The following is a 15,534-nucleotide window of genomic DNA, read 5'->3' as shown; positions in this document are numbered from 1 at the left end:
AACTTTGAAGCAGAGGAAACGCCTGTGGGCTTCTCGAATCGCTACGTGGAAATAAGCGTCTCGTAGGTCTATAGACACGAAGTAGTCTCCGCGTTGAAGCATCGGTAGGATGGAGGCGATGGACACCATCCTGAACTTGGTCGGGCGTATGAAGGTATTGAGCATACGTAAGTCCAGAATGGGGCGGAGGCCCCCGCCTCTCTTCGGGACCGTGAAGTATCTGGAGAAGAAGCTTTGAGGGTCCCGTACCGATAGAGAGGGCCGAATAGCCCCTTTCGCGAGGAGGGCGTCGACCTCTGCAAGAATTTCTCGGGAAGGGTTGGAGAGGAGGACCTGTCCCGTGGGCGGGAGCCCCTCGAACTCTAAGGCATAGCCTTCTTGGACAATTTTGAGAACCCAGGCATCTGAAGTAATAGATTTCCAACGGTGAAAGAAGGGAGCCAGGCGGTCCAGAAAGAGACCATGAGGTTGATTTGGCGGAAGAGAGAGGTGCAGAGGAGTGAGAACCGCATCGGTACCGAAGAAAGAGTCTCTGGAGGGAGAGATGGCGTCAGGAGCGCCGGTGAGGTTGACCAGCGGTGGGGGTGGTACGGCCACGTTGTCTCTGCGGCTGAGTCGCCCGACGAGGCTGTTGGCGGTTCTGGTTGTTGGATACCGAGGGACGCCTGAAGGATTGCTGGCGGTAAGAGGGAGGCGGGAAGCGCCGAAAACGTTGAGGAAACCACTTGGTGCGGTGTGTTTGAGGTTGGTCACCACATTTAGTGGCCAGAACTTTAAAGTCATGATTGGTTTTGAGCTTGTCGTCTGTACCGGAATTAAAGAGGCCCATGGCGTCGAAGGGGAGGTCTTCGATGACTTGCCTGGAGGAGGAAGACAAGCCGGACGACCTCAGCCAGGCGTGGCGACGAATGGCAATGGCGTGGGCGATCATTTTGCCGGCCGTGTCGCCCGTATGCTTAGCCATCTGGATTTGATGATGTGCTAGCGAGTCGGCCTCTTGTTGGAGGGTGGACATGACGGACCGGTCTTCATCCGACAATTTAGAGAAGAAGGGCTGAGCTTTCTCCCAAAGGATCTGCTGGTATGCCCCCATACAGGCCCCATAGTTCGCCATTCTACAGAGTAGAAGGGCTCCGGAATAGAGCTTCCGACCGACCGCGTCAAACCTCTTGCCCTCTCTGTCTGCAGGGGTAGTGGATTCACGGCCGGAAGACTGAGAAGCTTTAACGACCATGGAGTTCGGGTCGGGATGGTGTTTAAGCCATTCTAAAGTGTCGTCATCTGTACGATACCAAGACTCGATTCTCTTCGAGGTAGGAGGGATCGAGGAAGGAGTCTTCCACGAAGATTGGATGACATCTAGGAGATAAGGCAAAAATGGCAACAGCGTGGCTGGAGGGGCCTGGGCTTGGACCCGTTTGAAGACCGGGTCAGTCACTGCTTTGGAAGTCTGCTTGATTTCCAGACCCAGGGCATCGGCCATTCTAATCATCTGTTCGGAGAAGGCCCGAATGTTGTCGGTAGGCGAAGGAGGGTCCACCTCATAGGCGTCATGAGGAGGAGAGAGATCAAGGCCTAAGGATACCACCGAGGCCGAGAGAGCGGAGTCAGGGCGATCTATATCGATCTCATCGTCCCCAGCCCCTTGAGGGGACTGGGGGGGAGATGACAACACAGTCTCTGGTGGCGGCAAAACCTCAAGAGCAGGAGCCATCTGTGGCCGAGTTTCTTTGGAGGCCGAGGCCTGGGCCGCTCGAGCCAGGCGAGTGGTCTGTCTACCCCGTTCCGGTGTCGAGGTCGGGGGAAAAAGCTGTTGACGAGACGAACAATGCGAGACAACAGGTCGAGGAGATGGCACCCTGACCACTGTCTGAGTGGAGTGGTGGGGTGAGTCCTGCAACTCGCCATCAGAAAGTTGCTGAGGAGAAGGTTGGCGAGGTCGCTGAGCGGGAGCGATCGGAGAGGATCTTCTAGAGGAAGTCGCCGAAGAAAGGACGTCCATCTTGGAGGAAGCAGAAGAGGAAGAGCGTTGGGTTGCCCTCTTCTTAGCGAGCGGTTGCTTCGATGGAACCCTCAAGGATTTACCCGGTGTGGGAGGGACCATTGCTGAGTCGGATTGGGTCCGACGAGCTTCCTCGTGAGCCCTTTTCAGGGCGATCTTCATCGCCGAGGTCGACGGAGGAGCTCCGAGATGGGATCGAGCCGAGGATACGGAAGCCACCGAGCTCGATGTCGAGGAAGGGCCGACCCGGCCAGAACGTGTCGACACCGTAGCCGTGGTGAGTGTGCATGGTGGTTTAGCGGCTTTAGACGATCTGGAGGCTCTGGACGCCTTAGACGAGACCGAGGGAGCTTTAGGTGTTGGAGCCGACATCGATCCCGGATTAAGCGGCGGCTTCGTGCCCGAAGTCGACGGAGCGGGTTCAGGGGCAAGCGATTTTTCGTAGAGCACCGCTCTAAGCCTCGCGGCTCTATTCTTCCTTGCCTGAGCCGTTAGGGCCAGGCAGAAACGGCAGGTACCGACGACATGTGCCTCCCCGAGGCAGTAGAGGCACTTGGCGTGGCCGTCGGAATCAGGAATCTTAGCGGCACACTGAGTGCAACGCTTGAAGCGAGTCGTAGACATGAGAATCCGAAGTGAACCTTGCGGCGGAAAAAAAGGAACTGGGGAGGAGACGCCGAGGGCTGCCTTATATGCCCTCCGGGGACGGAGGGGCGTGGCTACCGCCAAAATTTAAACTTCAGCTTGGGAAGAGTTTTCCGTTGGGACCTGCGCAGGCGCAGCCTCTCCATTAGTGTGCATTCACAGAGTACACGAAGAAAAAGCTTAAAATACATACTTCTAGCAATGGGGAGAGAAATCAGTTAAATTTTGCACATATCCTCAAATTCCCTCAGTTTGTCCTGAAGTTCCTCAGCTCATTTGTTAAATTAGCTTAAATTCCCAATTCTCTCCCTCTTTTGGTACATTAATAAGTATTCATATGTTGCAAAACACTTATCCACAGTTGTGAATTTGCCGTTTCATTTTATAAACAAAAAATTACAGTGTTCCCTCACTACTTCGCAGTTCACTTTTCTCGGATTCGCTGTTTTGCGGTTTTTCAATAAACTCTAAAAGACTATTATAAATCATAAAAAATTACAATTTACAGCCTAAGGAAGGAAGGAAGGAGAAGCCAAAGGGAGAGAAAAGGAGCCCAAGCAGCAATGGGAGGAGAAGGAGGCAATTTATCAACACACGATTGGTTGATAAAGACTTAAAATAGTGTATAACTACTAAAATAATGTATAAATATTAAAATAAATATAGTGACCCTACTTCGCAGATTTTCACTTATTGTGGGTGGTCCTGGAACCTAACTCCAGCAATAAGTGAGGGAACACTGTACCCAGATTCATGGCATCCATAACAAGTGGCATAATTGAAATTTTGAGTACAAGATATTGCAAATGATGTCTGACTAATAAGCAGTTTTCCACTGAAATTAGTTTAGGAAAGTTCTACTGAAGTCAAAAGGGAAGCATGTGCACAGGCAGACATGCTTACATTTCAAATATTTTACTGTCTCTGGTTTCAACACAATATGTAAACCCTAACTCCAGTGATGTTTCTATGCACAGGTTTGAATCACTGGCCATACAAGTTGAATGATCCACCAGCTATGTGAACATAAAGGATGGCGGAGATGATACAAAGATAACCACATGGCTTTAAATATCAACATGCTGTAATAATGGGATTAATACTTTACCCAATCGTCCTCTTGGATCACCGGTTTTCCTTCCTGGAAAAACTGATCCTGCAGATTTTGGCACACATGGGCCTGCTGATCCTAATTTGCTTTTTGCTCCTTTTAAAAAAAATCACATTGAAATAAGACTAAATTTTAATCTTAATTTAAAAACTCCAGTATCTTCAGACAAACTTAATGCTTCATTTTTTTCCAGAAGTTAATCAATTACATGCTGCAAAGACTAAGGATTTAGCTTGGAGGTGGGTAATTTCAATGCTTCCAAGAGGCATTTCTCCCACCACATGAGTCCTCTTGGACCACAGGATGCACTATCCCTAGCAAAGCTGGAAGTGGCCACTTACAGTTTCATTAAAATTATATTTCTCACTAAAACAGGGGGAGGGCGTTTCAGAGATGAGCATACAGTGGCCTCAGGAGAAAGGATTTAGTGTCTGATCGCTTCTTTGCTTGCACTCAGTATGCTGAGAAAAGGAAAGGACACTACAATCCACTTTGCAGCTTAAAGAAAATCATTGTGACAACATTAGGCTGTCTTGCTGAGCCATTTAAGGATAGAAAATGCACCTGCAATTGTGTTTTCCCACGCAACAACTTCCAGCAAAAGAACAAATATCAATTGTTCAATCAGTTCTTGATATTTTTCTCCCTGCTCATCTCAGCTTATATGATTCATCCAAAATGTAGCCCTTACTTGAAAACCAGGGCTTGGAAATGTTAACCCAGACTACAATTCCCAAAATGTCATCGGCTATGTTGGATGAGTATTTTGGGAGTTGTAGTCCAAAATTTAATTATCTCAGGCTTTGACTGATATTAAAATAAGCAGTTTTATCTCTATTTTGTATGTCTGTGTTGCATCAATGCCAATTTAGCAGCTCTACTTCTCTTAAATAGCCTTTGTTGGGATAAAATATATGCATGCATTTGGTAAAATGACCCCTTTATTTAATATCCCTGATCACTCAAGATCACTGCTCATATAAAGATTTCCCCTTTGGGTAGGGGCATAACTCCTGTTTGAAGAACCAATGTAAGAAGTTACCTTTGGGGGTGTTTCTCAGGGAAACCACTCTTGGCCTGGGCACTGGCTTGAGCGGGAAGGATCCAGCTGTACCGTTTTGACAAGCCGATCTGGAAGGCCATTCTCCATTTTTGATTATAATTGTGGCACTTGTAGCTGTCAAAATGTAATAAAAGGCACACAGTTCTTGTGAAATTCAGTTTAAATAATGTGTGACATTAAAAATACTTAAAACAGTATCTCTCACTGAAACAGAAACCATGTTGGTCCATATCAGCAACACAACAACAACAACAACAACAAAAAACAGTTCCTCAAGACATCTTGCTCCCCATGGCAAACAATAACACAGTGCACCCCCATTATGTATATAAAAGATGACTTGACTTCCACTTGATTCTGGCATCAATATTGGTGACAGGATAATATTGTTCATATTTCAGGGAAGTGGAGGATAACACACCACTGTCATTTAAGGAGAGAGTTGGTGCTTCCTCCATCATCTACACCTTGATGTCCTAAGATTGCCTCACTTTGTCTAGAGGTAAGCCTAATCATGGATTGATGGTGGCATATACATTTATGAATCCACATCATCACTGGCAAAGGATGAGAACAGACTGATTCAGACCCAGAATGTATTGTACTGATAAGGACCACAACACTGAAGTGTTCTATCAACACTCCTGATATCTTCCCCTCTGCATAAATATTTCCTGGGGAAGAAGGAACTTGTACATTGCCTTTTTCTTGCCTATAACAACAACGTGAAGGCACAACATGTAATGTTCAAATTAACCATGTCTGTACATGGATGTCAATGACTGGACAGCTTCCATTCATATACTGTATAGTTATTTCTCCTTATAATCTTCTAATTTTTCTAAAAATGGTTCTGCTTCAATGGCTGACCATTTATTAAATTCTATAATTCGGTCCTCTTCTTCCATCCTGCTTCCTTACACACTTAAAGTCTCCAATGCTTTCCAGTATTGACAGGGTATCCCTTCTGCAACCTTATTCATACCACACTCTGACACAACTTCCCCTTGAGACAAGACTAAGTTATTACAGTGTCTTCCTATCACAATAATCCCATCTCCAAGCCAAGTGGATCAGTGTCATCTCTGCTGTAAAGAAGGCAGACACAGAAGCCACGTCTGAAAAGAACTTTCAGTTTTCATTTAATGAAAATTGAATTAGATGTTAGACTAGTACTACTGTTTTAGAAGCTGGTGCTACTTTACATATACTACTATAATATTATATTGAAAAAGCTGAAAAGGCTACCTGCACTGAAAATTTGCAAGCAAGTAGAAAAACTAAATGTTAGCTGGAAATTTAAAAATGAAATCTTAACGGTATCCTGCTTTGAGCTCCTACAAGCTGCATAATAGAGTAGGGCCCGGTATTTGTTTCGTATGTCTCATTTGTGCTTTTGTACCGTAACGTTCCTTCATACTGCGCAGTATGGCAGACTCCTGCCCACACGGATGAAGCAGTGAAACAAAATTGAAGGCAGCACAAAACTGTTTGCTTTGCTGCTGTTCATTCCTCTGCCTGCTGCACTTGTTGCCTCTTGTCTGCCTCAGTGCCTGCTTTGCAACCTGCTTATTCTTTAACTTCAGATCTCCTCCGCAGATCGAGAGGGAGACCCCTCATAATCAGTGGTATCTTAAGCCCTTAGGTTAGAGGACAGGACCAGCGGGGAAAGAGGAAATGTTTTTAAGGAGATTTTATTTATAGAAAGAAAAAAATCCCTAAAATTCAGGGAATGACCCAAACCTTGTAAGAGTCAGAGGGCTAAAAGTGGTAGATATGCCCTCCATGTTGTGGTGATTTTCACCCCTCTAGCTCTAAAACTGAGCGGAAGGGGAGCCTGGGGAGCCTGGGCAGCCTGGGCAGCCTGCCCATTGCCACCAATGGGATGAATGCATTTGTATATTCGGATGGTGAAACGAAAGAGCTCATTTGGATGGGCGCCGGTTTCAGAAGCGGCGGACCGACACAGAAACAGGACCATACGAATGGAACAAACAGAAATGGGTAGTGATTTTATACAAATGCACAAGACTACTGCACAATGAATATTAATATTAATCAGTGAGAAGAAACTCTACGATGAATCTGTGTCCTATGCTTATTTTGGTTTTGCCACAATAAAGTAAGAGCATATAGGCAGGACTCCTAACATCCTAATAACAGAGGCTTTGATAGATTTGAGATCTTCATGGGATATCCTTCCTTTGGTCCATCACCTTCTAAGACATATTGAGTCAGGAAATGAGAAAAAGCATTTCCAGTGGCTGCTCCAAGGCTCCAAAACTTCATATCATTTGGGGGGTGGGTGGGAGAGAAGGAAGGCTTTGTTTCCTTTCTTTTTCTCCATCAGCAAATACATTTTTGTTCAGAAGATCCTTTGGCAAGATGTGCATGCAATGCATCTTCCTTATTGGTAAGTTTTTCTATTGCATTTTATTTCTTATCCTTTTAGTTATTTTGCATTTTAGTTGCATTCATTTCTTACAATTCATGACTTGACTCAAATTTGGGGGAGAGCTCAGTGCCTTCCTTCTCTTAAATAAAATTTCACCCATGATGCCTGTAACCATGATTGGAAAACAAATTTTAGTCTCAACATCCTGTTTACTGTTGATTACGCTTAAAATCAATGCCAACATAGGGATTAACCATGGTAAAGGACAGCAGGGGGTGGAGAGTGAGCAAGGAGGAACCTGTGCAGCAAAGAGAAGAAGTGAGTCTTTCTACCTCCTACTCACGGTCTTCGTCGTGCTTGAAAGGATAACTTTGTTTGATAACAAGACATGTTCAAATACCAACTACTACTGCTTCAAACTATTTAATAAAGATCCTTACTGTAAAGTATATTGGAGAGCCTACTTACTGTGTCCTTATACAGCAGGCATCGGCAAACTTTTTTGCCTTGGGGCCGCATTGTGGGCCCAGCTAGAAATGTCCAACAGGGAGAGAGGGGAGCCATTCACATGCTGGGTAGAACAGGCCCATCAGGGGCAGGGGTTGGGAGAGGGTGGAGCCAGGAGGGTTCAGGGCAGGACCTGGGTCATCCTCATATTGTCCTCCCAGCATAAGGACAGGGCTGATTGCCCCACCCTTATGTCAGGAAGAAGGCAGGGCACGTAGTGACTGCCCCAATCCTCCCCCCAATCTTCCTCCCCCAATTCTCAGGCTGTCCTCTTGGCATTATGCCAGGAGGAGGGCGAGACAGAAGGTAGCTGAGAGTGCTCCAGAGGACTCTCAGCAGCCACGTGCCTTCCTTGAGCTGTCCTTCTGGCATAAACATGGGGCCGCTCGCACCGTCCTTATGCTGGGAGGAGGGCAAGACATGCAGTGGGGTGAGAGCGTTTCAGAGGGCTCTTAGCTGCTGCATGCCTTCCTCTCCCTACTTTCTGACATAAGGATGTGGTGGGCCACCATGCACTTATGTCAAGAGGATGAGAAAAATGAGTAGGGCCTGAGATAAGCGCCCAGGGGGCTGCATCCAGCCCTTGAGCCTCAGTTTGCCCATGTCTGTTATATAGCATCTGTTTTATTTTCTGTTGGGAGACTTTAACTCCTTTGGGCAATGTATTCTTTTTTGGGCAATCAATATTCTTTTTTTAAAGTTACAAGTCATTCAAACTATGGGTTGACATGCAACTTAAAATTATGCATTTCTGCAATCTGATATTATACCTGTGAAAATAACACTATATTTGTTACATTGTTATAGGCCATTTTACATATCACTGTACACAACTAGCTGTTGTATTTCTGCAACTGATTGAACCTGTTTCCCCTATAATATTTGAATGATATTTACATCACAAATACTTAGCAAGCACACTATCAGCGTAAACCTCAGGTATGTGTTCTTTGTGTTTTCATATGTGCAACTATCCTTCAAATGTTACAGGAATCACATGGTCAGTTCTTCCCTCACCCTGGACTTCCCACAGATATATATAAACCTTCCTTGCTTAGTTTCTCCATACCTCACAACCTCTGAGGATGCTTGCCATAGATGTGGGTGAAACGTCAGGAGAGAATACTTCTAGAACATGGCCATACAGCCCGAAAAACATACAACAATCCATACTAAATCTACTTTCAGCCCACCAAAAAAGACAACTTTCTGGGTGCTGTACAACTGTAGTAAGTTATTCAACTGGGGTTTTGGGTGTTGCTGTTGTTGTTTTGGTGTTTCTATAAGGCATACTGCTTGGTTCCAACCCCCCTCCCCCAATGTTGTTGAATTCCAATACAGTAGAGTCTCACGTATCCAACATTCTGGATTATCCAACGCATTTTTGTAGTCAATGTTTTCAATACATCGTGATATTTTGGTGCTAAATTCGTAAATACAGTAATTACTACATAGCATCACTGCATATTGAACTACTTTTTCTGTCAAATTTGTTGTATAACATGATGTTTTGGTGCTTAATTTGTAAAATCATAACCTAATTTGATGTTTAATAGGCTTTTCCTTAATCCCTCCTTATTATCCAACATATTCGCTTATCCAACATTCTGCCGGCCCGTTTATGTTGGATAAGTGAGACTCTACTGTACTTTTAACAAATAAAGTACAATCCCCATTATCTGTGAGGGATATTTTTCAGGACTTCACATATACAAGAAATCGTGGGTAATAGTAAACTCTACTGAACAAGCAACTTCTGGCAGAAGCATACCCTCGAATTGTATTAGAGAACCTAGGAAATGCCTACATTATTTTCATCGGACATTACTAAATGAAATTGTGGAGAACCAGTACTCTAGATACCATGCTGTAAAGATGAATCATTCTCTATTACAAACATATTACAAGATTCCAGGATCAGGAAGCACCAGTCATCCCGTGGAATGAGGTATATTTTCTCACTAATTATTGTTGTTAGCTCAACTATCAATATATTTGTAGAAGATCTGTACAAATACTTCTGCATATATGAGCAAAACCGATTCTTCAAGTCTCCGCAATGTGTCCTACGAAAGAGGTTATCATAATGACAGCATAGTCTACTGACCTACTTCTGTGACAGCACTGTTCAACCATGGCCAGATGTGACAAAGAAGATTGTGAGAGTAATAACATTCAAGTACAGTATTCAGACAGAATGACCAGTATAAGACAAGTTAAAAGAGTCATAAATATCTGAATGGAGTGACATGCAGTTAATTTTATATGTTCTCCATTACTGTACTGTCTTGATCAATGGTAAAACTAATGGTAAAACGAATCCTCCTCAATTTATAGCATCCAGACTAGAGCAAGTAGCATGCTATATATGGTAAAAATACTTATTTGACATTTGCTTTCTCTACCTTTTCCCTTAATTGAGTGAAAATACCAGCCTGTTTGGCCAATGGGTTCCAAACACCATCATATTACTACAAATAGCTAATATGCCTATATTGTATATCACATTTTCAAAACAATAGCTAGAACCATTTCCATATTTCAGTAGCTGACTACTCTAAGATTATCAGATATTTCAGATGCTTACCTAAATATTAACATTAGTCTTTTTAGTAATGAAATCTCAATTTTCATATCAAATGATTTTATAAGCCATATATTACAATACTTACTAGGCACACACTCATTTCTGTTAGTTGCTACGAATTAAAGCCTGACTAAAAAAATAAGCATGGAGTGTGTTTCTTTCTTCTCTCATCCTCTTAACTCAACATTTACAGAAATATAATATTCGATGTTTATTTTGAGGAACTATACCAGATTGCAGCACATGAACATCTCTCATACAGATTGAATATCCCTTATCTGAAATGCTTGGGACCAAAAGTGGTCCATATTTTGATTTTTAAAATTTATTTTGGAGACATCTTAGAGATGGGACCCAATTGCAAACATGCATTCTATTTATGTTTTATAGACACCTTAGACACATACTCTGAAGGCAATTTTATACAGAATATTTTTAATAATCTTGTACATGAAACAAAGTTTGTATACACTGACTCATCAGAAAGCAATGACGTCACTATCTCAGTCACCAACATTTTGTAGTATTTTGTATTTCAGATAGGGGATACTCAACTTGTACAAATGCAATCAGAATTCTATTACTGCATTTATCTCCTTATGAGGGAATTTTCTCAAAATGAGTTTAGAGGAGGATACCACAGGAAAGTCCACTGTCAACACACAAATATTTTACAAGAGCCACACCATTTCTAAGGATGTCACACAAAGACCTGAGTACCCTCAATAACAGAACCACTACTATGTGGATAGTTCCTTTAAGTAACAGCCCTTTAAAGACTATCTATAGATATACACTAAGTTCCCAATTATAACTGCCTTACTGAACAAGCATCTTCCTTAAACCTTACAATGCCTCAGAAAATATGACAGTGGCACTGTCTACCACAAGCTGTTAATGAGTCTGACTCCAAAGTGCACTGAATGAAAATATACAGAGACAGCCTTGGGGGAAGGGAAAGTGGGAATAAAAATACAGAATTCAAAAGAAGACATACTTACAAATGTCAGATTCAAAATACACAAGAGAAGAGTTAGAAAATACATTCAGTGCATATATTCTCTAGATTTGATTATGGCTTCAGATGAAATGTCAGACTTACAAATCCCAGGCAGAAGCTGAATAAAACCAATCCTTCTTCCCAATCCCAACACAATAAAAAATCCAACAATGCAGATTTTTAAATTTCATTCAATTTCACACATTTGCTTAAAGAAGTCATTGCATTCTGCCCATTTTTAAAATGTATATATATATATGTATGAACACCTACTTCTTCTCCCCGTACATGTGGTTAACAAAGGAATTATACAAAAGCCGTAAGATCCCACTACCAGCAAGGTCAATAAGGTAAAATCGCAGTGGCTTCTTGAATCTGTCGGTGGTGTTAGAGTAGCGTTGGTGAAAATATAAGGAGAAAAGTCAGTTTCTGTGCAACTGCGAAGTCCTCCTGGTATAGTCATTTAAAATGATCAAAGCAAGCTCAAAGCCCGAAAGACTGCAGCCATGTTCACCCGCTCTCTCTCGTTTCCCCCCACGCTTGCTCTTAGTGAATTAGGGTGGAAAAAAGATTGTAAGCTTTAAGGCAGGAGACAAAACAGATTAAGCCAACTAGCAAATCGGGCTAAGAAAGAGTCGTCAATTGGATACTGAATCGGAAAAGGAGACCTCCACATTTCTTTGTTATGCAGCCGAGACCTTTTCCCCTTTGTTAAGAGCAAGGAATAGAAACGAAGAGAGCATTTACAACCTCCTTAGGTGATCCAGGCACGGTAGTAAAACCAAACAGCAAAAAAACCCATCCGAACAAAAAAAGAAAACACCCCCAACATGGCTGTCAGTGCAGAGTCAATCTGTTTGTAAGAGAAATGCATGCTACAAAATTTAAATATGCAGATCGGGTTTTTTTAAAGAGCACATGGGAGAAGATGCATTTTTCAATGAAAGGGGAAACATAGAAAAGTGATTCTTAAGCCAGTGCTGCTGATGCTTGCCTCCCTAACTCAGAATGGTTTAACATAATATCCCTCCTCCTTAAAAAGGATTTGGGCTTAATGTGTGGCACCATTGATACTCCTACATCCTTACAGTGTTCCTTTTAAAAAAGAAATATAAGCAGTAACAACATTGGCAACAATTACCAGGGTATACTTAAGCATTCGGGTTTTTGATCTTGAATAGTATCACTTACACTTACCAAACAAGTATATTTCTTCTATTTTGTATAGAAAGACATAATACAGTACATATAATTAAAATTAATATAACTGAGCTGCTAATGTGTCACCTATTCCAGAGATAAAAAGGTACTTATATGCAACTCATATTAATTAGGTCCCTGGAAAGTACAACTATTTTCTAGTTACTATCATCTACCCATAAGTTATGAGACAATCTCCAGGAGAATGACAGCCGCAATTTCATTAGTCAAATAAACACCAATTCATTAAGGTTTTACTCATCTAGTCACAAAAACAAATATTGGATGACCCGAAGTGACTTACAATTATTGCTGCAAGTACTTTGGTCGCTTTGAGTGCTGCTTATGGAAGATATGCTAGAGCTTCTTCGAACTTCTGATCCTTTGAAGGGCACTTTTGATTTGGGAATCAGTTTACCAGAACTGGTGAATGATCCTGGGGTGGATTTCAGAGAGGCATGCTTTCCCTTAGAAGTTTCTATTCCTGCCAGCATAAAATGGGAGTGAAGTCAAGAACAATACTGCCATATAAAGAATAGCATTGTCTAAATAATTACATTAAATGTAGTCTTCCTTTTTTGCCCCATCGGATAATAGGAATCTGAGAAAAGTTATCAGTACACTTGCAAAAAACAAACAAAAAACCCCTGGATTTACATCAGAATGGTCAGTTGGCCATACCCATGACGAGCAGTGACTTCTGGTCCCACTTTGAGCAAGGTTAGGTTTCCCCTTGACATTAAGACTAGTCAAGTCCGACTCTGGGTGTTGGTGCTCATCTCCATTTCTAAGCCGAAGAGCCGGCATTGTCAATAGATGCCTCCTAGTTCATGTGGCCAGCATGGCTGCATGGAGCGCTATTATCTTCCCACTAGAATGGTACCTATTGACTTACTCACATTTGCATGTTTTTGAACTGCTAGGTTGGCAGTAGCTAGGGCTAACAGTGGGAGCTCACCCCGTTTTCCGAATTCGAACTGCCGAACTTTCGGTCAGCAAGTTCAGAAGCTCAGCTGTTTAACCCGCTGCGCCACTGAGGGCTCCCACTTTGAGCAAAGTCAACAATATTTCAGAGTTTGCAGGAAACTAAATTATTCCACAGATTTGGGAAAGTCTGAACGGTGGGATCAGGTCTGATTTGCCTTGATCTGCTGTCCAGACCTAACAATGCCTTCAGTCTCTCCCAATGCTCATCATCATAGGGAAAGGGTTAGGGTTAGGATTGTGTCCATGTTGTCGCTGCCACAACTCCTAAGCAACCATGGAGTTCTCTCTGAACTTCTAGCCATTGTGGGTGCCTCTGCTGACACTAGAACAGGGCATCTCCGTGACAGTAAGGAGAGGAGATCACTCCCCTCTTCTTCATAGCCATAGTGGCACCGCATTCTGATTTAAGCAGGGGTGCCTACAACAGCCAGGAGCTTGGAGACGCTCTGTGGCTAGCTAGGAATAATGGCCACCGAGGAGGCCATCTGCACTATGGTCCCAGATCCAAGCTACGTTGCCTAGTTAAGAAGAGTCCCAAGAAGCAATGTATAGCATCTCAGATGCTGAAACAGGTAATCCACGCAGTTCTTTAATACTCCTTGTTCTAAAAGGATGCCATCATATTCTAAAAGGATTCCAGCTTTTCGACAGGAAGCCCAGACTGACAGACATTGATGCATGCTTATATCCATAGATATCCTGTGAGATAGGCTAGGAGCAAATTAATTCTATGCAATACAGAATTCTGAATTTATCACACAAGGCAAGTAAATAGTAATTACACTAGGATAATACCATCTTTGGCTGGGGCTGATCACATGACCATTTTTGGTGTTCTCCTGTGGGAGACTATTTCCAAAAAAAAAAAAAACCCAATTAATGGCCTTCTTTCTCACTGCTATTCTGCTAGGATTTTCTTTGCATAGACATTCACTGCCTCCTCCCCCCCCCCCTCTCTCTCACACACACATATCCTGTGAGAGAAAGAGAGATTCTACAACAAGGGGTGGGGAAAATATCTTGGAGGTACTGGATATGAGTCCATATGCTATGTGTGACACCCTTCAATACAAATAAACACTGTAAAAGCCCAGGTTAGTTCCAAAGGAGCAAAGGGAAAGGGAGTAGGATTTTCAAAAACAAACTCTATTGTAGTGAGAGAAGAACTTAGTGCAATAAAGTCCTGAGATCTCTCTCAATGCAAGTACTCTATCTTCTATTCCATTGCAGGTGTTTCTTTGCTTGGACCATGCTAACACACATAGAAAGTCTTAAAAACCAGGAGTAAGTTGAAAGCATGTGTACATTTACAAATCAATGTGTGGATGCTCAGTTCTAAGATCTTGTGGACAAATATTAGAGGTTAATGAGTGGGGAAATGTGCTGCATAGCATTGATTCTGGAGGCAATGAAAGAAACAATGGCATTTCATAGTAAGGACATCACAAAAAATATGGAGTAGACTTGTTCTTCAGAGGGCAGGATTAAAACCTATGGGAAAAAGGTACAATATTTTATGTATGCTTCTTCTAAATTGAACAATTAATCTTGAAATAGGTTGGGCTCTTTTTGTCATGGTTAATTAAGCAGAGGAGGAATGGCTATTTGATGGGATGCTTTTCTTGCATCTTACACTATATACACCGCATCTACAGTGAGCAGGGGAATCGAAGTAGATGATCTCCAAAGGTAATTCCCATTTCTGCAATTATAGAAGACAGGAAAATAGGAATTATTGTCTTTGGTAACTTGAGAATTTTCAAGAAACAGCAGCTGCCACTTACTGTTTTTAAAACAGCTGGTAAAAAGCTTTGTTCTATGTCTGACAGAATTTTAACAAAGACAACATTTTGGCAAAAAACATTTTTAAAACTACTGAAAAACAATAGATATAATTTTCCTCCACGCTAGGTGGCACTGCAGGATAGCACAGCAACCTAAACAGCTTTGTAGTTAAAACCTGCCCTTATTAGCTAGCTTTGAGCGCTTCCAGATTGGCCTAAAGAAGCATTAGTTTTCATGATATAGCTCCCTGGG

At 42.5% G+C, this 15,534-nt stretch overlaps 1 protein-coding gene across 3 annotated transcripts in view; it reads right to left on the bottom strand.

Annotated features, from left to right (window-relative positions):
• Positions 1 to 15,534, bottom strand: part of mtus1 (microtubule associated scaffold protein 1) — a 148,603-nt gene that overhangs the window by 72,549 nt on the left and 60,520 nt on the right. The window contains exons 4-6 of one of the 3 annotated variants that reach the window (XM_062981509.1): positions 12,815 to 12,994; positions 4,801 to 4,935; positions 3,756 to 3,854 (exon numbers count right to left, since the gene is read on the bottom strand). In XM_062981509.1, the coding sequence (XP_062837579.1) occupies positions 3,756 to 3,854; positions 4,801 to 4,935; positions 12,815 to 12,994 (414 nt within the window). Of the gene's footprint in view, positions 1 to 3,755; positions 3,855 to 4,800; positions 4,936 to 11,583; positions 12,218 to 12,814; positions 12,995 to 15,534 lie in introns of those variants that run through there. The other 2 variants (XM_016994041.2, XM_062981510.1) reach the window with 2 other exon arrangements.

The sequence above is a fragment of the Anolis carolinensis genome, chromosome 5 (genome assembly GCF_035594765.1).
Source record: "Anolis carolinensis isolate JA03-04 chromosome 5, rAnoCar3.1.pri, whole genome shotgun sequence".
NCBI lineage: Eukaryota > Metazoa > Chordata > Lepidosauria > Squamata > Dactyloidae > Anolis > Anolis carolinensis.
The sequence above is the reverse complement of the archived record's forward strand: the minus strand, read 5'-3'. Positions and strand labels throughout refer to the sequence as shown.